Below are 27287 nucleotides of genomic sequence, written 5' to 3'. Positions count from 1 at the left end.
GGACATGCAGTGCGTGCAGCAGTCCTGGGCTCCAGGCGGGCCCTCAACATGCTCTTTCCTGGTTTCTAGGGTTGGGAGAGGTGGGCTTCGAAATTTTATTACAATGGAGGAGGCACCAGATTCTTTCATTAAACTATTGAAAGAGGAAATGTTGATCAGGGAAAAGGGACCTTGACCCAAACAGGCGAGCAGTAAGACGCGCGGCTGCCTTTTGGTCACCAGACCTTGCTGACCCCGCTGGGCATACGTGGCCTAAAGCCCAGTGCAGGGAGTGCGATCAGTTACCCCAGGAAGTAAGCTGTGAGGGTGAGGGAAGGAAAAGCTCAAAAGTAATGAATACTCTAAAGCCTAGGAGAAGGAGGAAGGACACTCTTACTTGCCTTGAGCAGGTATGTTTAGGGTTTCCATGAGGTAATTTATTTAACTACTGAATATTTCTTGAGTACCTACTATCTGCCAATCTTTGTGTTCTCAAGGAATTTACAAGGAGAAATTAAAATCAACACCCAAACATGTAAAATGGCAGCTGTGATATGTTTCTGTCATTTTTTATTTCTCTTTACAATTTCCTTGATAACAAAGTGATTGGTATACGATAGGCACTTGACAAATATTTTTTTGTGATACATACTGAAGGACAAAATATGTGGGCAATAAGAATTTAAACAGATGTGACCTAGCCAGGAAATACAAGGATATGTTCCCTGAGGGAGTGATGCTTGAGGTGAGCCAGGAAAGGAGAATAAGAGAAAACTATGACAGAAGGAGAGGGCAGGGCATTCCACGCCCAGGAACAGCCGGCACACAGGGCTGCAGTAGAGAGCCTAGTGGTCAGAGGGACTGAACTCAGGCCCGTGAATCCAGAGTGGAGAGAATCTGGCTAAGTCAGGTGAAGGACGACTGGTGGGCACCAGGGGACAGACCCTACAGACCCTCATGGGTCACATGTTTTGCCTTCATCCTAAGAGCAGTGAGAAGGAGTTTGAGGATTTAAAGACGATGAGCTTTCCATTCCAGACCTGAGGTGTGGAAAGAGCCTTCTGACTGCAGTGATATTTAAAGACCCACTTCTGACACTGTGGTGGACACCATGCCCTGGAAAATCTGTCCCCGGAAACAACTACCAAAGTGGATTTTCAAAACGAGTCAGTCAACTGCCAAGAAAGTACAGAACCCACAGGAGATGAACATAAAGCAAGAGTAGATTCTGGGTGCTCACAGAGCAACAAAGTCAGCTTCTGCCCCCGAGGCATTTGCTCAACCCTGGTATCCTTAACCTCCTATTAGGACGGCTTCTAGGGGAAGAGAAGGGACGAGATCACAAGAGCAAGGATACAGCTGTCTCGTTGACTGAAGTATCCTGGCACAGAACGACCACAGAATAAGGCTCAAAAATGTTTATCAAATGAACAAATGAATGAATGCAACTGGCTACATTAGGAGAGTAGATATGAGACAAGGAGGAGCTAATTTGGAGATCTGAAGGACGGTGATCATATGCACTGCATAACTAAATCCTTTTTCATTTTCCATCCACCCCAAAGATACAATAAGAAATAAGCCAAGCAACTAAGTAATACATTACTTTCTATTAAGGAAATAAATTCTACTTTGGGGTTGATGCCTGCCTCCAGTGTGTTTGAACTGGATCACAAAGTACATCTGGGCATCCTGATTCAGTTCAGCATCCCCAACAATTAGGTTAGCATGGTGAATTTCACCCCTCTGGCAAACTAGATCCTTTATTATCCTACATGTCCATACGTAGTTACAGTGAATTTGCAAACACATTTCCTGAATCTACATATTTAGTCAGTAAATTGATCTCCCACCCAAGTCACTCTCTGAGGAACTGTCAACCTCTGCATTTTACAGAAATAGTTACTTTTACGGGAAGGCAAAGATTCTGCCAGCAAGCTAGCTCCCAGACTTCTCACAAGGAGTTAACCAGGAAAGGAAATCATCTACTGCTTGAACCTGCAAGAATGAATATCCTGTGTCCTCGATGGCTTTTCCCTTAACTATCTACAGCAAGACAGTCTTGTTCTGCAAAATTAAGCCATTTAAAGGGGCAATGGAGGCAAACGAGACCAGCATTTTGCACTTTGCTGTAAGCATTTAAAGACCCACTCTGTAAGCAAAGTGTAAGACTGGTAACAAAGAGGAAAAGTTGGCTCAGCTTCTGAAGGGTGGTGGCGGGGGAGCCAGTCCAGGATTATACCCTGACAAAGAACAATCCACAATGGAAGTAATTCACAGGTGGATGATGGGAAATTAATCATCAAAGTCTGATCCCTCTGGCCCCTGATGGCCTCCAGAGTAGATGTTAGGGAAGATGCTAAACTCTGGGAGGGGGTTGGCTGATTCACCAAAGATCTCCTAATTGCAAAACATCTTGCCTCTGATGGATTTTCAATCCCCAGGACCTCAGGGCAGCAGTTGATTCTTCTGACACACCCTCCGGGAAATGCTCCCTTTCCTGGCTCTTGGAATGCCAAACCTTCCTGCTTCCTCTCCTGTATCTCCAATCTTCCTTCCCTGAAACTCTCCCCATGTCCGTCCCTCCAACATGCTAATCCCCTGCATTGCATTCTGAGTTTTATAGCATTGCTCACCTGGGCAACAGCTTCAAATACCTCTTTCTGCTAAAGGAGATGGATTTTTACCAAAACCATATCTCCATTCTCTACTCCCCTGAACTCTGAATCTGTATCTAACTGCCTGCTATGCATTTCCACCTGGCTACAGCAGTAAACACTTCCAGCTTCAAATGTCCCAAACCAAACACACCATCTTCCCCCTAAGACCTGCTCCTCCCCTCCTTCATTATGCCAATGAGAAATGACGGGTCAAATGGGCCACAAAGTTCAGTGTCAGATCAGCTGATTGGGCTCCTCCGCCAATTCCATCCCCCATTCAATTAGTTTGGGCAAGCCTCCATCTGCAAACCCTTATCTTTTTCTTTCCTTCTTCCCCAGTCCCACTGTGACTACTGCCATTCATGTCCTCTTGCCTGGATTATTGCAATAGCTTCATTATTGATCTCCTGCCACCCTCCCCTACGCCCACCATTTCCCGCATACGAGCCAACCTTACTCTGCAGTAATTTTTCTAAAACATGAATCTAATTATGTTAATCTCTTGATATAGATTAGCAGTGGCTCCCCACTGCCAAAAGCAGGGGTTTCCAAAACTGCTCCCAGGGTGGGGAAGTTTAAGCATGATTCTCAACAGATGCTTATTTATTTATGTTATATTCATGGACTACCTAATATGTCTATAAAGCTCAATTTCTTCATCTGAGGACAAAATAAAGAGAATTTAATATTTTTGTCTGATCCCAGTGTATTAGTTTGTACTCCAGTGGAGTATCCACTCTGTGCTCTGAAGGTAGCATCTATGCTGGTGTCTCCCAGGATGGAGGATGAGGTCAAGCCCTTTTGTCTGCATTCAAGGTGTTTCACAATCCAGCTTCAACGCCCCCCTTCAGACACATCCTCACTCCCCTACTCCCTCAGTCCGCCCCCCTGCCCCCACGCCAGCCACTGTTCCACAAAAGTCCTACTCGTGAGTGGCCACAGAACAGCACAAGGAACTGAGGCTTTGGTATCAGATCCTTCCCTAACAACTCCTGCCTTTGTGACCCTGAGTCACCTTCTGCACCTCTCTGGGCCTCAATTTCCCCTTCTTTAAAATGAATATAGTAATACCCATACTTGGCAGGGTTGTCAGGAGTATTAGGTACGGTAGAGTGAAAAGTGACACAGGGTCGTGCACAGAGCAGAGGCTTTATAAATGGTGCCTCGGAGTAGCAGGGGTAACTGGAGGTTCCACATCATATGCTGTTCCTGCTACTTGGAATGCCTGATTCTTTTCTTCTATGGGAAGGCTTTTTAAATGGCTTTTAATGCCTAGCTTAATGCGTCACCTCCTCTGGGAAGAATGACTGATCCTCCCGAGGTGGAATTAGTTATTCAACCCTGTCTGCTCCCAGGAACCACTTGCAGGCCTCCATTGAATCACATCACTGATAGCTGATTATCCCAGACATGCTGGCATTTGATTGCTGGCACGCGTGTCTTTCTTGCCCACTAAATTGCCACTGCTTAAGGAAGTCTGACTTAATTTCAGAGTTCCCAGCACTTGCCAAAGCCCCTAGTACTAATAGGTGCTCAATAAAAGTTTATCAGTATTTTCATACACAAAGGGAAAAGAGGACTGCTTAAATGTGCATGTGTACGCACCATTTCATGTTATAAGGACAACTTACTGATTTATGAAGTGCTTTCATATATGCTTGTAAGAAACAGTTTGTTACCTTCCTCTCTGCCCTGTAGCAACTCATAAAATAGATAATAAATTAAAGAAAAGTAACTGTTTGACAATATCCCTTTATGACAATTTTCTCTTCCATCCTGATCTGATGCCGAGTTAATATTATCATAAAATAATTCCATTAACTGCAATTGTGCAGTTTACTAAGCCATTACTGTCATCAAAAAGTGAAATTATATTCAAAGCTGAAAACAGAGGCTTACACAGAAATAAATGGCATTAACATGCAAACAAATTTCATGCAGAGAAACAGAAATAGCAATATGACCGGCATTCCAACCCATGCTCAGCATAAACAGATGATTACATTTTAATATTTATTCCTACATGAACAATGAAAACAAATCACACTGGCAAGTACCTCCGAGTTAAATTCATACTTGTTTAAAAAGGCAGAGGCTTATGCATTCTCTCTGACTGTAGGCTACACGGGGCAGGCCTGAGCTTTATTCAGACAACCTTGCTGCCTAACATATTCATGACCTGGAGGATAAACTAGTATATAATATTTACATAAGGAGAAATTGAACTGGTGGAAGGATGAGGTGGGGCCAAGGGAGGGAGGGCAGGATGGGTAGAATAATGCAAGATGCAAAATACAAAGGCACAAGCAAGCATCAGAGAGCATCATACCATCTGATGCTAAAGTAATTAGAAAAAGGGCAATGATGTCTGGCCCTGGGTGAACAGAGCCAGATTGGGGGCGTCTGCTGGAGGTGAAAACCGTGCTCCTTTGAGCCTGTGTTAATGGAGTGTCAGCCCCAGTACAGGCAAATGACATTGTGCACACCATGGCCAGCCTTCCTGGGTCCCAGGGGAGGGTTAGGGAGCAGAGAGACTCCTGGAGATGCAGCTGCTCTCCTTAAGATGCTGAGTGCATTCCTCTTTCCCTGACCAATGACTTGCTTCCAAGGGGCGTGAACTCACCTGCGCTGGCCCCACGTCAGCTTTTCTTTATTCATTTCTTAGGAGGATACAAGGACAAAGTCATGGCTGCTGGGACAGCTTTGCCATGCTGGCAAGGATGCCTTTCCTGACAACTCCTGCTCCAAGTTGCCACTCTTCACTGAGTCCTACTGTGCTTAGGGCTGGATGGTAGCAGCTAAACCCACCCAGCCTTGCACCTCTCAGCAGCCCCAGCAGAACCCAGCCAGAGACCCTTCCAGCTGGAGCTGCTCTCTCAGCACAGCCCCTCCTCTTGACCAACACACTTTGCACTTGCATGGTCTGGAAAAAGTTTCACATCTCAAATCTGTTTAATCAGATGAGGCAGAATGCAAAGACTTGATCTGCTCATTTTTAGCTGTGCAACTTTTGAGCTTGAATTTAAGAGCCTTAGTCTCATCATCTGGGAAAGGGGAAGAGAAATCCCATTCTTTTTGTTTTTCTTTTTTTTTTGGCCACGGCATGCAATGGCTTGATGTGGGATCTCAGTTCCCAGACCACGGATTGAACCTGGGCCAAAGCAATGAAAGCACCAAGTCCTAACTGCTAGACCACCAGGGAACCCCCTCTGTCCCATTTCTTATTGAAGGAATGCCTACTATGTGCTGGGTACTTTCCTCAGTGCTTAGAGTGCAGCACAGAATAGTCTAAGATGCCTGTCTTTGTGGAATTGACATTCTAGCAGGGAGAGGACAGTCACTGATCAAAACAAAACCATAACTTGTTATTGTATCCTATGTTAATATGTGATTAGTTCCACCGGGAGGAGAAAAAAAAACAAAAAGCAGAGTGAAGGGGGAAGGCAATCAGAAGTGCCAGGGGCAGGGGGTGCCTCTACACATGGGAGGGTGGAGGAGAAGTTTGAACAAAGCTGTGGAAGTGGTGGGGGAGGGAGGAAACAGGTGTCTGGGTGTGGGTGCCAAGGCTGCATGGGGAACTTGAGCCACAGCAAGAAGGCTGGTGAGAGTGAGAGAGGAGAAGGAGATGGGGTCAGGAGATGAGATGCTGCACTGTGGAGACTGATGGAGATAATGCATGAGATGCCTTCGACAAGTAATAATAACCGGGGGCACTTGCCATGTGACAGGCGTTGTGCCGCCTGCCTGAGGTCTCTCAGCTCATTCAGTCTGCACAAAAACCCGGTGGTTGTATCAGCTTACATTCCCACCAACAGTGCAGGAGGGGTCCTTTTCTCCACACCCCCTCCAGCATTTGTTAGTTGGGGACTTATTGATGGTGGCCATTCTGACTGGTGTGAGGTGGTATCTCATGGTAGTTTTGATTTGCATTTCTCTAATAATGAGGGATGTTGAGCATTGTTTCAAGTGTTTGTTGCCCATCTGTGTATCTTCCTAGGGGAAATGTCTCTTCAGGTCCTTTGCCCATTTTTCAGTTGGGTTGTTGGCTTTTTTTGCTCTTGAGTTGTATAGGTTGTTTGTATATTTTGGAGATTAGGCCCTTGCCAGTGGCCTAATAAAAAAGAACAAAATAATGCCATTTGCAGCAACATGGATGGAACTAGATACTCTCATCCTGAGTGAAGTAAATCAGAAAGAGAAAGACAAATACCATGTGATATCACTTATATCTGGAATCTAATATACGGCACAAAGGAACCTTCCAAAAAAAATCATGGACATGGAGAACAGACTTGTGGTTGCCAAGGGGGAGGGGGAGGGAGTGGGATGGACTGGGAATTTTGGGTTAACAGATGCAAACTATTGCCTTTGGAATGGATAAGCAATGAGATCCTGCTGTATAGCACTGGGAACTCTGTCTAGTCACTTATGATGGAGGATGATAATGTGAGAAAAAAGAACGTATGCATGTATGTGTAAGTGGTCACCATGCTGTACAGTAGAAAAAATATATATATAAATAAATGATAAAATAAAAGAAAAAACATATGCAAAGAACTTAAAAAAAAAAAAAAAACCTGGTGAGGGTTTTTCCACATCTGGCTGTTTTACAAATGGGGAACCTGAGCTTGGGGCAGATTACAGAAATTTGTCCACAGTCAGAAATTTTAGTAATGGTAGTGGTAGGATACAAATGCAGACTTCGCAGCCAAGTAGCCTGGCTCCAGAGATGGTGCCTTTAACCCCTGAGCTGACGGCCTCTCATAAGCAAAGGGTGGGGGTGAGAGTGGTGAAGGACTGTGACTGCAGAGCCAGAGCAGCCCCAGGAGAGGGATCATGTGGAGGAGAAGGAGGAAGCAGGTCTGCAAGGAGAGCGGAAGGCGTGATGCAAAAGCAAAGACAGGAAGGCCAAGCAGGAATTAGAAAGCTGGGTACAGCACGCACAGCTGCCTGGGCCAAAGGGCCAAAGGGGACTGACCACACACACAGAGGACATGGGAGCAGCAGACACAAGCAGGGCCCACACAGTGGGCCAGCAACACATCCAGATGAATTCATGGAGCTGTAAAAATTCCCTACATTGCCATCCTCGAAAAGCACAGACACCTGATAAAGGTGTCCCCTCCTCCTAAAAAATAAGGAGCAAGGACTGTTTCCAAGAGCATGAACAAAAGGTAAGCCAAATTTTGAGCATGAATCAAGACACTAACATTCTCTCTTCCTGATTTAAATGTGCGTCTTTGAAACAAGAACCCTTTTTGTTTTCTAGGTGAAAACATGGTAACAGCTAACATTTATTTTGCTTATGGAATAAACATCAGACACTACATGGAGACTTTATACATATAATTTCATTTCCTCATCAAAACACTAAAAGCAGGTTTATCCTCACTCACAGATGAGGAAGCTGAGGCTCAGAGAGGCCGGGTGACTCACTAGGCCGGGCGCTCACAGGACTAGGAGTTTCCAGTGTGAGCGCTGACCACCGCTGAGCCAGCTGCCCCGCACAGCATGAACATCGCCCCCTGTACCCCAGTCAACAGCAGCACTAGGATTTGGAAGGAACATGGACAAGCAGGAGCAAATGCTATCACTGAATGGGCTCTGGATTGCCTCTCATTTAGACAGTCCTCCTTACAGAGGCTCTGCGGTCTCGTTTCTATGCCTGGACAGCAGGAATGGGAGCTCTTCAGTGTCCATCTTGTGGACCAGAGAAGCACAGGCTGCCTTAGACTCCAAGTAATTCCACAGGCTCAGAAATGTGGGGGATCAGCTCACGGGCTGTGTGAGCTTCAGGATAAACGGCACTGCAAGGGGTTTTGTAAAGAAGCTCAGTACTCGGAAGACAATCACTGCAGCTTTCTTGGAAGGCCCCTCACTCTGCTCTATACCTCCCAGGGCCTCAGTCATTCCACAAAAGCCTAGCAGATGTTCGTCATATTTATGACCACCCAGCATCTTTTGGCTACTCTTCCCAGAATTTAAGAATCTCCTATATTTTGAAGCCTGCTCCCTAGGCAGAAGCTCAAACCTGCTCTTCCAGCTTCCACTGCAACTATGGCACAGGTATGTGCCCAGAGACCACCACCCATCTAGGCTTTGACTCAGGAGCTAGAGACATAAGAACATAAGAAGAGGGGACAGGAACATCACTTTCTTTTTCTGCATGGTAGAAATGAATGATACTAAAGATAAGATGCCAATCCTTCTCAACAGCTTCTCTTCCTCTTTTACCTAACTGTTATCTTGCCAGTTGACACAGGAAAATCTCTAGCTCTTCTAAATGCTCACGTGCAGTATGTGCAAAGAAAATATGGCAAGGGAAAAGCTAACAGGAGCTAGATCAGCTGCACTTGTGCACATGAGGAAAGAAGACAAAGCTGTAACGGGAAACAGAAACACAATACCAGACTCCATAAGCCCCCAAAGCAATAATTATATTATGATTTCCCACCAGCTGGCCTAGAAATCTCAAAGCATTGAATCTTCTATTATCCATTACCAAGTAAAATGCCCTCCTGGTTTGGGGAAATACCCCCTTCGCTTCCCAGTGTCCTCCAGGTTCCATTGAAGAGCAAACCACTGTGAAAGATCCTAAAACGAGCAGGACCTACCTTCCCTCAGTGTGAGGTCCTTGCAGGTCAGCTTATATGTCTATTCATGAGAAAAGATCTAATATTATGTCTGGGTTACCATAGAGAGATCCCTGACCAAGTGCCTTCTCCTAGTTCCCCAAATGCACTTCATCCAACAGACATTTTTTGAGTGTCAGTGTTCTACATGCTATGCTGGGGGTACAGCAAAGAATAACAGATCATCTCAATCCTTAAAAAGCCAAAAATCACCACTTAGAGTTCCAATAGCACTGAAATTATACCGAATAATGTGCTAGGAGCTCTGTAAAATGATATGCCTTCAGACAAAAGGAAAAAAACAAATGTATAAATGCTCTTTGTTCCAGTGAAGGAAAGAGGCAAAAACTAAGAGAGGTAAGACAGGAAGGAAGAAGGAAGGGAGGGAGGAAGGAAGGAAGGAAGGGAGGGAGGGAGGGAGGGAAGGAGGAAGGAAGTAGGGGAGGGAAGAAAGGAGAAATAAATCAAAATGACAAATTGAGGCATGAGATACGACACATGGAAAAGATACATTCTCCTTGTATATCTGAAGTTATCACTTGGAGATGCAATAAGATATCATTGCCCAATATGGAATTACAATGTTTGAATCCTCAAACCGCTCCAATAATTCAACTCTTAGAAAAACCCACAACTGACTTTCAAATAATTGACAAGTATTGCTTGACCTTGGAAGAATACCCCTAGACTTCAATACACGGTCACTGCAAAACCCACAACTGACTTTCAAATAACTGACAAGTATTGCTTGACCTTGGAAGAATACCCCTAGACTTCAATACACGGCCCCTGCCTTGACTATCTGACAAAACAGGAGCTGAAATAGATGCTTGACTTTTAGAAGAGCCTAAGTGACATGTGCTTTGTGACATGGTTCAAGACACTCATCTCTATTCATCAAGGGAAACATCAAATAATTCTCCTAAAAAGGAGAATCCCGAGTGATTATCCATTTCAGATGCTTCTGGGTATGAAGCATTCTTAACCCATCCATTGTCTTGATCAAAATGATGGTTTACTGAGTTCTACTTCCTCTAGGGAAACCACCTCTCTAACTACACAAGTTTATACCATAAGTTAGCCTGACCTGTGGCTCCAGAGGTGAGCATGTGACCATAAGCATCTAATATGCATATTCATTCCCCTGGTCACACCGTTTAAGACATCAGCACATGACACAAGACAGTTCTTGGCAAGAGATTCTGCTGGAACAACAAAGAACCTATAGTTGCTTAAGCTAGTAGAATACGAACCTGAGGTTCCAGTGGTTTCCACACTGGAAAACTTTCCTCAGAAAGCAACCAACAAAAGGAAAGCAGAGCCAAGATCTAGAGAGATAAGAGACTATCTCAATGACACTAAGCATCTGGATCTAGTCGTGCCTAGGGCCAACAACCCTCAGGATTTTTCAATAATGTGAAATAAAGTCCTATTTCTCCCTGAGTCAGCTTGAGTTGAGTGTTTGAGTGTTCTCTGTTTGCATTGATAAGCATCCTGACAATGCATTTCTTGTATGCTCCTTCTTGTTTCTTATCACATGCAACCAACCTGGTCATACGCAAAACCAATCCCCTGCCTAACTTTGCCTTGTAGCCAGGATGAACAGAAATTGTCACTTTGTACGTTGCATTGGAATGCTTCCATCTCTAAAGCCCTTCCCCCTATTTTTTTTTATTAAAGTATAGTTGATTTACAATGTTTCTTCAATTTCTGTTGTACAGCCAAGTGACCCCATCATACATAGTTCCCTGTGCTCTACAGCAGGACCCCACTGCCCATCCATTCCAAATGTAACAGTTTGCATTTAAAAACTACCCTTTAAAAGGGCAGCTAACCTCTGATATTGACCATCGAACATCAAATCTCTTAGGTGCTCTTATATATATGTCAGCTCACTTTTTGGCCACTAGGATTTCATGGATAGGCAGGTCAACTGCAAATACCAGCTCTTCTGTCATGTGCATCCTCCTAGAGCCAAATAAATGTCAAATTCTCTGAGTTCTGCTTTCCGCATCCTCATGGAATAAGATTCCTGGAAGGTTTTCGCCATATCTCAAATCAAATAAAGAATGTTAGATGAAATGCAGAAGAGCCTCAAATCACAAATCATATTCACTGAATGAAACATAACTCTTCAACATTTAAAGATTTCTTTTTTCCCCAAATGAATTTGGAACAATTATTACCTATTCATAACTCCCTAAGTTGGAGTTATAAGTTATTTTTGATCAATGGTTGGTTATTATTTTGTGAAAGACTTTCTCCAATGGCACAAATACTGTTGTATCTCTGAGGAATTGCAGAGCTAATCAATCACTCTTACATAATAAGCACTCACTGTGAAAATAATGTCCTCGACCGAACGATGAACTTGAACACATATTCCAAAGCTTTCAGCGTTCTTAGGATCGGTTCACATTGCTCCCCTCTGCTGGAGGTATCCAAGTAAGTCTTCAGCACCGTCATCAGTTTCCTAAATAAGGGATTATATTCTCAAAATACATCTCTTTCTAGCCCACTGCATGGTAATTAGTTTGCTCAGTAAATTATAAGGCATTCAATCAAAGGTTAAAGGTGGTGGTATAGCCAAGCTCACTCACCCATTTACACCCTAAAAATAACTCTGCTTAGAAAATATATTTAATACAGGAAGTGAACAAGTACTTCCTGCTCATAAAAAGCCAGCAAAGGAAAAAATGAAGGAAAAAAGTCTTTTGACTAGGAAAACTAGTCATAATGAGGATGTGAGTGAGGATGATGGTGGTGATAACATCCTTTTTAGCTTTTTCTTCCCACAGGAAATGTTCTTGTAGTATCATGGAACTCCTTTGCTTGGAGACTTTTCATGTTTCTTTATTACCGGCAGGGACAACTCTGAACTACTTGGCTTGCTTTTCTAGGCCCCTTCACCAGCAGGCCTCTACCAACTTTTTTCCAGCATCATCTCTGATCTCTAACCCTCAATCCTCTATACCCAAGCTGTACTGAGCTCCTTGTCATATGTACTTCCTTTCTCTCTCGCCTTTGAATCCCAGTGTCTACCACAAGTAGCTGCTCAATATATGATAGCTGACTGACTGACTAAATGAATGAACAAAGGAACAAGTACTGCTTCTGTGTACTTCTGACCCTATGAAATACCCATACTAACCTATTAGTTTGCATATTTCTATTTAATCTAAATAACAGTCCAGATTGGGTTTTGTTATTTAAAAAAAAAAAAAGTAGAACTCACACAAACTGGTGACAAAAGGAAACTACTCAAGCTTCTTATGACCTGGGCATCCTGGGGGCGAGGCGGAGATAAGCAGTTACTTACTTGTAAGCTAGGGTAGCACTGAAATGCTGTTGAATGTAAGCCTCCAGAACGGTGTTGAAATGCTGGAACTTCCGGTCAGCAATGAGTCCTATTATGTAGATCTTAAGGGAGAGACAAGGAATCAGTGTCTTGGGAGCAGACCTAGGACAGGAAGCTGTATTCACATGGCATAAGAGAACCCTTCTCAAAATTCTTCTGCCCAGGAACTAGCTCACTGATAGATCTTTAGTCCTTGTCATTAAGGTAGTAGCTCTCCTAAAAACTGCTTCATGAAGTATGCTATACGGGGCTATAAGCTAAAAGGGTTTCATGACCAGGTTAGTTTGAGAAATCTCAAGTTATCATCCTTAAAGTGCCTTCTTTATTGCAGGCCTTATCAGAGCCTTCTTATGTTTATGGTCATTGGAAATCTCCAAGAGAGTCATGCAATGTTTGGGACTTCCCTAAGTTCTTTCATCAAAGGGTCTTTTGGCCAGGAAGCATCTTTCCTTAGGGCTAGCCTTCTAGGAGGCCCTCTTGAGAAGCACTGGATTAAGTCATAGTTGCCTCTAAGTAAGCTCCTAAAAAATGTAAATGTCACAGACACAAGGGACTGACACATTAATACTTTATTGCTCACTGATACCTTAATGCAGATGTTACTTATGTACATGTCTGACATGACACTGAAAAGATGTGCGTTGGGACAGTGAGAGGAGGAAGAGATCATGTGGAAAGATAAAAAGAGGACTGGTCTGGATGGTGTGCCACCCACTGTGAAAGGTTCTCTATAAATGGTGGGAAGACGTGTGTGCTGACTCTGCTGAGTTGCAGACTGTGAGGAAGAAGAAGGTAAACAAGGGTTAGGAAACACTTTGGGTGCTTTACAGAAGGCCGAAGCGATTATTCACAGTATCCAGCTTCATGTACCATCAAGCAGGGCCAATCCACCTTCAACACTTTAAAAACTCCCCTTTCGGAGTTCCCTTTGGGGCTCGGTGGAAACAAATCTGACTAGCATCTATGAGGATGCAGGTTCGATCCCTGGCCTTGCTCAGTGGGTTAAGGATCTGGTATTGCCTTGAGCTGTGGTGTAGGTCACAGACGTGGCTCGGATCCCATGTTGCTATGGCTGTGGCATAGGCCGGCAGCTACAGCTCCAATTTGACCCCTAGCCTGGGAACCTCCATATGTCACATGTGTGGTCCTAAAAAGACAAAAAACAAAAACAAAAACAAAAAACTCCCCTTTCAACCACCCTGCCAGTGCTTTCAAATGAACTCAAAACAAACAATGGGCATCAGTAACTTGTTCACTGGTCTGGATACCAAGTGGGCCATAAGGTCTCCATGTTCTCACAGTGAGACAAACGGTAATGCCTAATGTCAGTCAACACCTGCCCGCGCTCTCTTACCAAAGCATCGAAGACGAGGATGTCATACTCGTTACTTTGAGAATGCTCCATCATGATGTTGAAGAGGGCATCCAGGGTATCCTGGAGAAACTGGGCAAATAATGAAGGTCTCATAAGAAAGAGTACAGGTGACCCAGACATCCCACTCCTCAGCGTATACCTAAGAGAACGAGGGCACCCATCCCCACGTGCCATGTTCAAGAGGGCCGGGTGCTCTATTCACAAGAGCCGGAACATGGACCATCCAGTTGTCCATCTTCAGCACCGCATATGCAGAGTGGATGCATGTACGCTGGCATTTTCACATCACAGAATACTCCACAGCAATTTTTAAACAGCAAAGTACTTCTACATGGAATGATGACTGTAACTCTCACGAGCATTGTGTAGAGTAAGATAAGTCAGGCATAAAAAACGTGCATTCATTATCACTCTATTTTTATGAAATTCAAGAACAGGCCAAATGATGATGGCAGTCAGCTTGGCGGTTACCCTTGAATGGGTTACTGACCGAGAAGAGTATGGAGGAACCTACAGCAATGCTAAGAAGCATCTGGGTGGTGGGTATACAGTTGTGTACATGTGTAAAAACACTTCAGCTGTACTCTAAGATAAGTGCTCTGTACACACTTTACTATATGTAGCATATGCAAAAAGGAGGCAACAGCATGCCCTTTCAGATGACTTTTCCATGCTGCCCAAAGGTGATAGACCTTATAAAAGGATGTCTGGGAGACTTACCTGCCATTGCTAAACCAGGCAGGCTGGTCAACGATGCACAGTTAAAGTACTGATCTGGAAATTTGACCACTGCTTCTCCATATATGGACAATCAACTAAAATATGATTTCCTCCCTCTTAAGAGATGGGTCAATATTTCCTATAGTTCAAAACATAGAGCTACTACATTAAGATGTTCAGTCTCTAGCTGTTTCAAGTTCCTGATGGAAACGAGATCACCAGGACCTCTGGGAAACACTTGTCCCAATTAGGAGTGCTGGGGAGAGGGCTGCTTTAATTAGATCTGCACTTGAGACACTGTATCCTCCAGCATGATGTGGACACAACAACATGTCTGACATATGCATTGTTTTCTGCTTATTTCACTTAAAATTTGAACGTTGATGACCTTCTCTTTCTCATGTTTAAAACATAATGTTCTCGAAGCAGTGGAAACCAAGAATACTTTTTATTTCTAACAGCAACATGTAAATAATACTAAGAGATCATACTACCATAGCAACTTATGACAAAGAAAATAAATAATAGTTATTATTTGTTGAATTTTGCATGTTTCATATGTTTTAGTTCAATTATTGTGTACCATGTATAAGAGACTTGATGAGTAATTGGAAAATATTTATCATCTTGAATGCTCACAACCCTGAAAAATATGTCATATTGATAATATTATCACATAAAGTTGGCAAGCAGTTGAGCTGAGATCTACACCCAAGTTGATCCAAACCCAGAGGCTGAGCATAACCATACTTTGCTGCTGCTCAACACACAGCATCAGTGAACCACATCATCCCCCAGATTTCCTGGTAAAGATTTCTAATGGCAAACTGGGACTCTGTGTCCCACTGTCAGAAGAAAAAGCTGTCCTATCTCCTTTGACACTGCATGTGTCCCCCAAGGCCACCCAGGATTGAAAGCCCTGTCCCCGGTGGAGGAATACAGGCAAAATGAAAGCCCACTGACCTTCACTACTTCTTCTCCATCGACAATCTTCAATTTTTCTAAATTCTCCTGTAGCAGCTGTGGCTTCATACGCCACTTCAGCAAACCCAGCAAACCCACTGAAACAGAGTCCAGAAAAGCAGAATTACTATTACTGGTCTAAACTGTCCTTTTCAGGACCTTCCTGGCCTTGCCCACTCTCGCTTGCGCTCTCTCTCTCTCTCTCTTTCACACACACACACACACACACACACAGCTCTCAATGGTTCGGATACCATTCTGGGTGAGCTTTGTGGAGCACACCAGTGTAGAAATAGAGAACACATCCCGGGAGCTGACAGAGAGCCCCCCAACACTGCTGGAGCTTCGACTCAAGGTGGTCCCCTTGTTTTCCACGTGGTGTCGGTAAGAGGGAAGTGTCAGATAAGCGCTGGCATCCTCCATCTTCTTGCTGTCCCCCTGGAAACAACACCTCAGTTAATTCCCCAAGCCAAGGGAACACACCCAATGCTATGCAGTGCTTGCACTGGCTTTAAATTACACACTGAAGGTGGGGAGGGTCAGAAATAATGAGGAACATCATCAGAAGGGCAGTGAACATCAGCTAATGGAGGGCTGTTATTCCACAAAACAGGCAAAGACCCAAAGTTACATTAATGGAAAAGGGACTGGTGAACCACGGAAGGCTCTGTGGCCTTCATTAATGGCACAGAGGGAACGGAAGATTCCCAAACTGGATAATTTAATTCATTCTAAGTTTTATAAGACCTTAACACAAATAAGCCCGCCAGCAGGATAAGGAATCAGCTTAAAGAAGTTATGAGGAAAGGTCCTGGGTTCTGAAAGTGATGGGATTTAGACCCTGTTCTCCCATTCACAAGTCTATGTCATTTCAGATATGCTCCTTGGTCTCTCTGTGTCTCGTTTTTCTCATAATTAAACTGAGGATTAATCACATTACCTACTTCTAGAAATCTTGAGCGGACTAGATGACATAATGCATATGGAACATGTAGTGAAATGATAGGCATGTAAGTCCCTTGACATATGCTGAAACGGATGCTGAGACGTAGGCACTGCAGGAGTCAACACTGATGGAGCCCTTCCTCTGCACTAGATGCTGCACTAAGTGCTTTATATGCCTCAGTTCACCTAAGTCTCACAACAACTGTTACTGTTGTGGATACTGTTATCATCGTCAGTTTACAGATGAGGAAACTGAGGCTTAAGGAAGGTGATGAAACTGAAAACTGACTGAAACTGAGACTGCCCCCAGTGAGTTCCCAACCTATTGGAAAAGAACAGGTTTTAAGCCAAAATAACTCTTTGATGTGTCATAGTTGAGAAAACAGAGGCTATACAGAAGAAAGGGGGGTGTTCTGGAAAAGTCAGAGAGAATTCGAGAAGTGTACCATGTGAGGAAGCTTTGCTGAGGCTGGTTGCCAAGCTGACCTCAGGCAAAAGTGCAACGTCAGCCTCCAAGGCAGAGAAAGTCAAGGGCAAGGGTTGGACCCCTGTGCTGAGCACTTAGCCTTGTCCTGATTCACAGCCACACACTTTGCCTCCTGCCAGGTGCTAGCAGAGGCATGCTGCTGTCACAAGAGGGGTTGTAGGGAAGCTTGCATGTAAGATCAGGCAAATACTTCCCCACTTCTAGAGAAAGTCCACGTCTCCTGATGTAAAAATAATGACCACTGACATCTATGCCCTTTTAAAGGTCCTTTCATTTGGGTCATCTTATTGGTTTGTCATAAATATTACCATCACCACTCAGGAAAAAGGAAACTGAGACTTTGAAAGACAAGTGAGATGACCCCAGATTTAGTCAGCAGCAGGATCAGGCCCCTAATTTCTACTATTTTTCCATTAGCTACAGTGAGGAATCTCAAACATTTCTTTCTGGTCATCTGTTCATCCCACAGGTGTAGAGGGTCAAAGCCCATCCTGTAGGTAACAATAACCTTTTCCCTGTACCTGTTATTGTCATATTTACGTGGACTGACTCATATAATCCTCACAACTATTCACTGAGGGCTCATCATTGAGGATGTGGAGGCCCAGAACAGGTAAGTCTTACCAAAGCAGGTAAGACTTTGTACAAGGCCTCACAGCTGGGCCTTGTGTGTGACCCTGGGTCCTGCTCTTAATTACTAAGCAATCCTGCTATCTCCCCTGCATTTCCCCCATGCTCCTCACTGCAGAGTTCATCCCAGCACAGGGTACCTTTAGGACAACCAAGTCATGGTATCCATCTTGCAAAGTGGTGCCATCTTCCTTCATCAGCTTCACATAGGACATAGCAAAGTTCTTTTCTCCTTTATCTTTAGCTGGAAATAGCATTGTTCATGTCAGGAAAGAAAACGGAACACGGACCACCCAATGAACACCCCCCCAACTCCACCTCCCCTTCAAGGGGCTGCAGAGATGCCACTGAGTTGGGCACTCACATTCCTGGGACGACCGATGTCGAAACATGAATCGCAGATGGATCCTCTGCATGTCTTCAATAGGGACGGCCACCTCAACAGGCAGAAACCAGAGCTCAGGAAACAGTGTGTTAGACGGCCATCCCCACTCCACCCCCACCCCCAGAAGGCAGTCTGACCATTTAACTGAGAGTGCTGTGTGCTGATTTATTACCCATCCATCAAGCCTGATGAACTGTAAATAAATTACATAAGAACTAGCTATGAAAAGAAAATAAAGTTCCAAATGTAACCCATTTGGCAAATTGCATTCCCAGCCAATGAAAAGAGGTTCGTAAATTATAGTGAGGAAAAATGAATCTCCCCAAATTGATATAAAAGTCACATAACTTGAGCAAAGGATTTGATGCACTGCAACTGCACAATGCACATTTTCTTTACTCACTCCAGGAGTTTGAGCAATTGCAGCAGGCTTTAGCAAATTAACAATGCTCATTAGGGGGCTTGCTGGAGGACTCTTGTTTATGCAAATTAATAAAAATGCTTCAATCCAACCATATTTGGGAAAATCCTGGGGCTCATTCCCACCCTTGGTTGGACGCATGTCCAGATGATTTTTTCCCCCAAGGACACTAGGCCAAGACCATCACCCCTTGATCACCCAGTTTCACTGTCCAGTAAGTGGTCTTCTGCACCCTTGATCCAGGTGCTTTTGGCCTGGCTCTTGACTATCCCACCTCCCAAAGCCCCACAGCAATCTCTGAATTGTGCAATTCAAGCCTAGATGGAAAAACTTAGCTACCTGCGCGAAAACAACTTGGATTTTTAAAGGGAGGAATTTACATGGTACAAGTGACTACTGAAAACCAAACAGATACATACTGTGGGCACTTTCTGCTCTAAAAAATGGAACTTGAGCCCAAAGAAATCTGACATTTAAATTGCTACTATCCACTGCAATCATATGAGGCAGAGCCCCACCCTCAAAGCGCTAATGGCCCACCCAGGGCAACGCATAATTACATCCGTGGGATGAGGGCTAGCAAAGAGATGTAACTAGGGTGTGAGAGAGCACAGAGAAGAGAAGAGAAAACAACCTGGTCTGATAGCTCTCGGACTCCCAAGGTTGGGTAGGTCAGCACTTTGAAGAGAGTATGGGGAGACGCACTGAGGAAATCAGGGATATAGGTGACAAGGCAAGAACCACTGAGGTTTGAACAGCTACCTCTGAAAGGGAAGTCTTATGAATATCATCTGTGTGGGTTCAGAGCACAAGGTGAGTAAAGACTGCTATTAATTACAAGGCAGAGATATTTGAAGCTGGGGTGAAGCTTTACTGTTCACTAAATTAATTCCAAACTGCTTCAAAAGCATGATAGTCCCTTCTGCTTGACTCTGACAATCTGGCAATGCAAATATTTGTCGTTAATGTCGCCTCCATTGGAAGCACCCTCCTAATAGGGTATCTTCCAGGCATTAAATAGCTTTTTATAGCCTCACATTTGCTCCTAAGCTCTGTCACCCCTCGCCGCTGAGTAGAACGACACAGCTTGATGGCTTGGGCACCGTCCATAAGATCACAGTGGCTGGGTTCTGGGCCAGTGAAAGGCGATCAAGAGCTCCAGGATACTCACCTTTTGGGCCACTACTTCCATTGCCTGACACACCAACAGATGCCTGCTAGGGTATTGTTTCAGATCTTTGTAGCTTTCATTATTTATTAGTATTAGTATTAGTATTAGTATTAGTATTAGTATTAGTATTAGTATTAGTATTAGTATTACCTTGACTGTTTCCATCCACCGTGGCTGTTTGACTTGATAGTACACAACAGACCGATATTCATTCATAGGCTTGTCCCCAGCTCCCACGCAAATTGCATTCTGGAAAAGGGAGAAAATACTACAGAACTGCCATTTTCTGTGCTCAGGCAATTTGGGTCCCAGGGCCAAGGCTGGGCTAACCCTGCCTTCTTCAAGCCTTCTGCCAGGTACCCTTCTACATTGCGGATTTATACATGAGCATGTCCCAGCCCTGGAAGTGACAGCTGCTTAACTACAGAAATTCTATCTACTCGCATTCTGGAAACCACTGGAGCGCAGTAGCCGCTGACATGGCTGCACTATTGTTAAGAGGTTACAGGCCTTGGAGTTGCTGCACACCGCCAGTCTGATTCATCCTATTTGTTTCCCACATCTGAATTGCACAGAGTTTACAAACGGGCTCAAGTCAGCAAAGCAGCAGCTCATTTTGATGGATTTCTGATGCCAACACACCAAGGTGGTTGCAGGAGCTGGACAAAGGGAGGGGCGTGGGCTTTAGACAATACCTGGGCAGAGAGGATTGAGGGGACCATGGTCAGCAGCATCCTTCAGGCTCCAGGCTAAGCACTGGGACACAGGCCTGAGTCATAGAGTAACCATGACCGGAGGGCTCACGGTTTGGTGGGGGAGTCATTAGATGGCAGACACATCTCAGGGCAATGTGAAGGGATGACGGATATACACATCCAGTTATCCCTCACTCTCCATGGGGGTTTGGTTCCAGGACCCCCTCTTCTCTACCACCAATTAAAAAAACCTCCACAGATGCTCAAGTCCCATATATAAAATGGTGTAGTACAGTCAACCAGGATGCAGAACCTCCAGATACAGAGCTCTGACTGTATAATTCTTTGGGACACAGAGAAAGGACACTTCAGTGTTCCCTGAAGACTCGGGGGCTATTTCTTAGAGGTGATAACAGTTCAAGATCTTGAAGAAAGATACCAAGTTGGCTTTGAGCAGAAATACAGAAAGGACACTTTGAAAGAGAATAAGCACAGAGCAAGCGTAACTATATAGGACGTTTATTCTCTGCCACACAAATCACTCTCAGAGTAACAAGGAATGATCTTGCACTAGACTATGGCAGCCCCCAATTCTATCTTTCTGTGTTCATTCCAATTGTTTGATCCCCCAAATGAGACCTAAGGTAGGCTCACCCAGAAAGGGCCTTAAATTCTGTTTTCTTGTACTAGAATGGGCGATTTTAATCACAAGTCTCCAGAGATCCAGGGACATGAGGACTGGTTCTACAGTCCCAAGCCCCGAAACGGCAACACTAAGTGCCTCTGGGCATTTTTATGGTGAACGAAGCTATGCCTCTCACTAGATCCCATCAGATTCTCCAGTGGCTCCCCCACAAGGTTGAAGGACCAAAGCTGCCCCCTCTGGTACATCTGGGGAAGCCAGCCAATTTGTGGGATGGAGAATCCTACCCTCCCAGTAGGGAGATCCCTCTGTACTCCTGAATCATAGGAAAGAAAGAGTTCGGTTTCAATACTGATTGATGCTATTTACAGCTGGATCAAACCCATTTGACAATAAGGATATAGCTTCCTTTCAAAACTTACCACTAAAAATCAAGGACAACCAGGGAACTGCAAACAAGGGCAGGCACAAAACTCTCTAAATTTTCAACAGGATTGAGCCTTTCAGAACTTCTGAGGCACTGAACTAAAAACATGCTTCCAAAGTTTTTGAACTCCTTACAGGGTACCTTGTATTCACATTATGCTAAGTCCTTTATACCAACTGCCTCGATTCAATCATCACACCCACCTCTCATGATGACCATCATTACCCCCATTTTAAAACTGAGTAAACTGAGGCCCTGGGAGGTTAAGTCATTTGCCCCAAAAGGTAGCAGCTCCAGGACTGCATCTCAGACCCTCTAACTCTCTGCCCAGTGTTCCCTCTCTAACAACCCAGATTCCTTCCAGCCTCCCCAGATTTATATCTAGTGACATTTATGGGCTTAGCTTTTCTGCAGCTCCAGTGAATCCCACGTAGCTTATAAAAACTGAAAATACGCATACATCTCTGGTGAAAGTAAAACTGCTGTACAGCAGGCAACTGAATCCCACAAAACTATCTTGATGATGAAAGTTTCTGATTGCCTAAGGCTGGAGCAAACAGTCTCGGGATTGTTCTGAGAAATGCCCAAGACAGTGCCCTCCCCCTCAGCATCTCAGAGATGAAACAGAGTGTTGCCAAGGGTGTGGCGAGCACATTGTGACCAGGGACGGGGCACAGTTTGCAGACACACTTCAGCAGGAGGAAGAATGACTCCAAACACCGACCCCGTTTACCTTGCAGTATTTATCAGAGGAACAAATGACACAAAGGATGTGAACACTCTCTGAGAGCCAGAAAGTGCCCAAGGCCCACAAGGTCTGTCGAACTGTGGGAAGATGCCGATGAGCATCCAAGAGGCAGCAGTCCAGCCTGAGACAGCTCTACCTCTCTGATAATAACGGCTAACTTTAGTGAACACCTATTATGCCGATCACCCCAATTGGTATTCACAGGAGTGAGATGCCACTGCTGGTCTCGTTTTCAGACAGAGGATTCTAGGCAGAGAGATTACGTAGCTGGCTCAAGGTCATCCTGCTAATCCAGGCTCAGCTGGGCCTGGTCCCATAGGTTGTGTCTTAAGTGCTGCACAGCACTGCCTCCCTACAGCCTACCTCCACCCCTGTAAGTGGGCTGGTCTCAGAAGAGCAGAGGTTTCTCGGCCCCGCATCTGAGCCTTTTTGCCTCCTCTTAAACTTGCTTCAGCTATCCACCTTGGATTGTACATTTGACCCCCTCAAATCCTTCCTGGGGCTTCAAGCTGCAATCGGTCTGCTTTCTCTACACGTGACCTCCTTCCTGTTCCTGAGTATTTGCTCCATACCAGGTACTTGATACCCATCATCGTGTATAAACTACAACCCCCATCCTAGAAAGATTATTATATATATATATACACATATATGTAAACAGGCCCGAGATTACACAGCAAACAGGAGGGAAGGCTGGGACTTGAATACTCTGTTTGATCCCAGAGCCCTCCCTTAGTGTCTCTGCTATGGCCCCTCCTGAGCAATGTGGTTGAGACCCCAGAGTGAGCCAAGGACAAGTCTAACCTACTCTATCCTCTGGCTCTGCTCTGCCTAAGAGCAGGAAGAGAAATAGATACCCCTAAAGGGGGCTGTTCCCACAGGAACCCACTAGCAGCAAAAAAGACCATTTGAGTGTGCTGCCTGACACTTAATTAGGCAGTAATATTTATTTGTGCAAATAAAGAAAGAAAAGCCTCCCACAAGCTTCCTTAGCAATTTTCAATAGTCAGTCAACTGAACTCCCCCATAACTTCCCTAAAAGATGAAACTGCAAATTATCACTGTGCCCTACAGTTACCTCTCCATCTCAGCCCCCCGCAAATACTCGCTTATATATTCATCTTTGATAAATGCGTCTATTCGGCCTGGTTGGGTGTGACTCGAAAGGATGGCAGAGGTGGAAACAAAAATGATTCAGAAGCAAGATAAGAGGCCTGCTTCCCTCGACGCTGTTCCTTCTAATTTGTCCTTCGGCAACACTGAAGGCAAACACGTCAGTGTTTCAAAAAATGAGGCTGAGGTTAAAAAGTTCTCCAGCAGTTAGTTGGATAAAAATGACTTCAAAGCAGGATGTATACATTTGTGAAATGCAATTTCCCTTTCAGAGAGAAACCATCTGCTTTTCCTTTGTGTTTCTTCAAGCATAGGGCTTCTTACTTATTTTATTGTTCAGAAAAGTTTCAGAATCGACCACAAAGAGGATGAGTTAAATGCCTGAATTTTGCTCAACTAGATATTAAAGGGGCCAATCTTTTCGAACAAAAAGGCAATTGTGAGGGTTTCTTTAAATTTAAAAAATAAGTATGTATCTCCCCAGAATCTGATAGGAGTGGTTATTAGCCTCATTTTTAAAATGAGAAATAAATTGGGGTGGTTTTTGTGTTTTTTTTTTTTTTTTAATGTACAGGCACTATAGTGAAGGGTTTGAGAGATCCCTGAACCTGAAATCAAACCCCATCTCTGCTATAAACTGACTTTAAGACCTTGAGAAAGTTGTTTCACTTGACAAATGGTTCATTTCCCCCTCTGTAAAAAATGGGGGAAATAAGAGGCATGCATCATCCTCATCACAGTGCCTGGCACTTAGCAATTCCTTCACACTGGTAGTTATTCTTAGGTACCGAGGGGCAAACTCTGCCTGAGCTCCAGGCCCCGAGGCCAGAGCAGAAGACCTAGGAATGCTCACACCCCCGCCCTACGGTGCCATCTGATCACCTACTGTGGCCTAAGAGGAATATTTGCTCAAGCCGAAACTTCTGCTGAGAGCTGATTTTATTTTCAGCTAAGTGCTCCAAAAGGAGAAATGGAGAAGCAAAACCCTCCCACACACTGGACACAACTGCTGACAACCCTAAAGGAAATATAAGTAAATAAATGTAAACACACATGACAATTATTGTGCAGGACATATGCTGTATAAATATTTATAGCAGTGTGCTTTGCATTCTTGAATACACTCTGCTGGCCCTCTGGAGACCAATTTACGAATACGGCTTTCCACCAGAATGTCTGGCTGAGCGCTAGGGAGTTAGAGTAAGTGTTGGAAATGTCTGCTTGGAGGACGTCCTGCGTCTGCACACTAGCCCAAGGCTCTGTATTGATCCTTTTTCCTTGCCATGAATTTAGCCTGAATAAACGAGCTCAGGTTTCAATGAGAACAACATTTTAACTGAGAAAAGCTACCTATAAACTGAGGCCAAGTGGGGGAAAAAAAAAAAGGAAAGAAAAGAAAAAAAAGAAGAAAAAGAAGAGGTCAGGAGAGAAGAGGGACAGATACTGAGGCCCTAACTGCTTTGGTGTAAAGAAATAACAGCTCTTATTATGGGCTCCTGTGCCAGCCACGCTCTCAGGGTGTAGATCACATTACTCCACACCATCTCCAAGGCACCTGGCATTTAGAAAGCAGGGTCGGGAACAGGGAAAACAAGCCTTCATGAGCAGAGGCACCGAGGGGAGCCCTGTCACCCAGAGCAACAGCAGGGTCCCTTACAGGCAGCGTTTTGCCATCCTCCGTGCACACACACATGATCACTTCCACATTCCTCTGCGTGGTCTTGTTGTACTTGTCAAAGTCGCCTTGCGAGAGGGTGATGTAGATGTCATTCCTGACGTCCCCTGAGGCAGAAGGAGAGAGAGACGAGAGTTGGAGTCTGTGCTGTAGGAGAGACGCTGACTAGAGGGCACCAGGAATGGGGGGGGGGGGTGGAAGTGCCCCACCTTGACGTCTGGTGATGAAATTAAAATCAGATCTATTTGGAAAAGCCTTTTTATGTCATCAGGGAGGCTGCGGCGGTCAGGAAGAAGAGGATAGAGGAATGCTAGGAAATGAGTTGCAAAAAGGGACGTGGGATGCTCACAATTGGCCATGTTTTTCTCTCCATTAAAATCATTTAATTTTCATCCTCTAGTGACACCTTCTGGGAAGGCAAAGGAAGACTCCAACTGCACTGATCTTGGTGCATGAAGAACAACCACAGACAGTTCTCTGTACAGATCATTCACTCTGCAGAGGCAGAGAGAAGGACTTGCCCTGCGCATCCAGGGAACATGGACTGGGTCAGGGGCAGTATGCAGAGGGTCTTCAGGAATGGGGAGTGATGACTGAAAGCCCTCCGAGGGAGTGCATAAGGGATGGACAGGTAAAAGCAGGCAGAAATAAATTACAACATAGGCCCGGGTAAGCCACCATTCAGCTGCACAAAGAAGGACTAAGTCAGTGAGAGTGACTGCGGACACAAGTCCCAGACTCAAGGTTAAGGCCAAGAGGGAAGCTTCGAAAGAGTGTTATTATAGAAGCTCATTTATTTTCTTTTATTACATACACATTTGGAAACTATGTATAGCTGTTGTTGCTTCTGGAGATAAAGATTTGAGACAGCTTTTAAAATTTCACTTTATATCTTTTCATGCTGTTCATTTTACAATGATCGTGGACTCTTTTGGCAATAAAATAATAGCTGTACAATTTAAGAGAATGACATTATTCACCCCAGACAGAGTGAAATTATTGCACTTGTAGTAAAGCGGAAAGGATGTCTGTGATAAATTATTAAGTGATAAAGTGAGCTGCGGAACATCATGTAAAGTTTATCAGGTAATGGTATATAAAGCGTGATTCCATCTGTGGGAGGAAAAGTGCATGTGTGTATATTTATGTATTTGTGTCTATTGTGAGAAGGCATAGAAGATTTTTGGAGATTTAACAGTCACTTTCAGTGGTTACCTTCAGGGAGAGAAATGGAGAAAAGCAGTAGGAAAGGAAGGAGTTGACCCTTTACAAAGAAAATGGATCCGACTAGCTGGGCCACCTCCCAACCTGCCCCCGAGGGGAAGGGAGACCTGGCATGATGATCTCCGGGAAGCCCAGCTTCCTGGCCACCACGGTGGTCCTGTCCACCAGGTGTGGGTAGTCCTTTCGGATCTGAATGATGTCACCCACGAGCATCTTCATGGTCACCCAGAGGCCTGGAAGGCAATGCTCATGGTGAAGAGGCAAGGTATTCTCTCAGCCTCGCCCCCCTGTCATCTCGTCCCCTGGTCTCTCGGGAGGAGACCACAGAAGCAGAGACAAGTGACTACAGAGGCTGTGACTCAGCCCTGGGGGAGGATGGAAGGCTGAATGTGGAGGGGCTCTGGAGTGAGACACCTCCAATTTGCATCCCACCGGTACTTCTAGCAGGGTCAGCTTTTGTCAGACCATGGCGCCCTTCTAAACCCAGCCTTTGTAAAGTGGGGTTGACACTACTGACCTCACAGGATTGTGGGGAGGATGAAATCAAACAAGGAAACTGCACAGTGCCTGACACACAGAAGATGGCCAGGATGTAGCAATTCCTTCCTTCAGGCACTAGCACACGCCTCCCTTCTGCTTCCCATATAAAGATGTGGTTTCCAGCTCTGTCAATCACATGCCCCCATTCTTCACACTGGTCTGTCTGGAAGGAAGGCTATGTTTCCCAGGGTTTAAGAGTTTGGTCTGTTTGCCTCAGAGTCCAGGGGTCTCAAGCTGAAGTCGGGCCAACCCGCTTAACCTGTTGGCACTGTACCTTGCCCGCCACTGTCTCCTTTGGAGGCTGTGACTTTGCCCAGCAGGCTGTGCAGGAAGTCATTCTCAGCGGTCACCCTGGAAAGGAAAAGAGAGCACAAAACGCTTGTATGGTACCTTCATGGGGCCCCCACCTTGTGGTTCCAGGGGCTCCAGAAAGTTGCCCAGCCCCTCCACAAACCTTAGATGAAAAGCCAGCCTGCACGTCAGCTCAGAGAGCATG

The 27287-nt window shown here is 44.8% G+C and overlaps 1 protein-coding gene across 3 annotated transcripts in view; it reads right to left on the bottom strand.

The window, feature by feature from the left end:
- Window positions 1–27287, bottom strand: part of DOCK2 (dedicator of cytokinesis 2) — a 404312-nt gene that overhangs the window by 318922 nt on the left and 58103 nt on the right. For all 3 annotated transcript variants that reach the window (XR_007135520.1, XM_047784590.1, XM_047784680.1), the window contains exons 12-22: window positions 27066–27142; window positions 26359–26484; window positions 25010–25134; window positions 19877–19975; window positions 18114–18186; window positions 17890–17993; window positions 15942–16125; window positions 15688–15785; window positions 13984–14073; window positions 12591–12691; window positions 11610–11744 (exon numbers count right to left, since the gene is read on the bottom strand). Coding sequence is in view for 2 of the 3 variants with exons in the window: in XM_047784590.1 (XP_047640546.1) it covers window positions 11610–11744; window positions 12591–12691; window positions 13984–14073; window positions 15688–15785; window positions 15942–16125; window positions 17890–17993; window positions 18114–18186; window positions 19877–19975; window positions 25010–25134; window positions 26359–26484; window positions 27066–27142 (1212 nt within the window). In the remaining variant the exon portion in view is untranslated. The remainder of the gene's footprint in view (window positions 1–11609; window positions 11745–12590; window positions 12692–13983; window positions 14074–15687; window positions 15786–15941; window positions 16126–17889; window positions 17994–18113; window positions 18187–19876; window positions 19976–25009; window positions 25135–26358; window positions 26485–27065; window positions 27143–27287) is intronic.

The sequence above is a fragment of the Phacochoerus africanus genome, chromosome 1, assembly GCF_016906955.1.
Source record: "Phacochoerus africanus isolate WHEZ1 chromosome 1, ROS_Pafr_v1, whole genome shotgun sequence".
In the NCBI taxonomy this organism is placed as follows: domain Eukaryota; kingdom Metazoa; phylum Chordata; class Mammalia; order Artiodactyla; family Suidae; genus Phacochoerus; species Phacochoerus africanus.
Note: the sequence above shows the minus strand (reverse complement) of the source record. Positions and strands in the feature narration are given on the sequence as shown.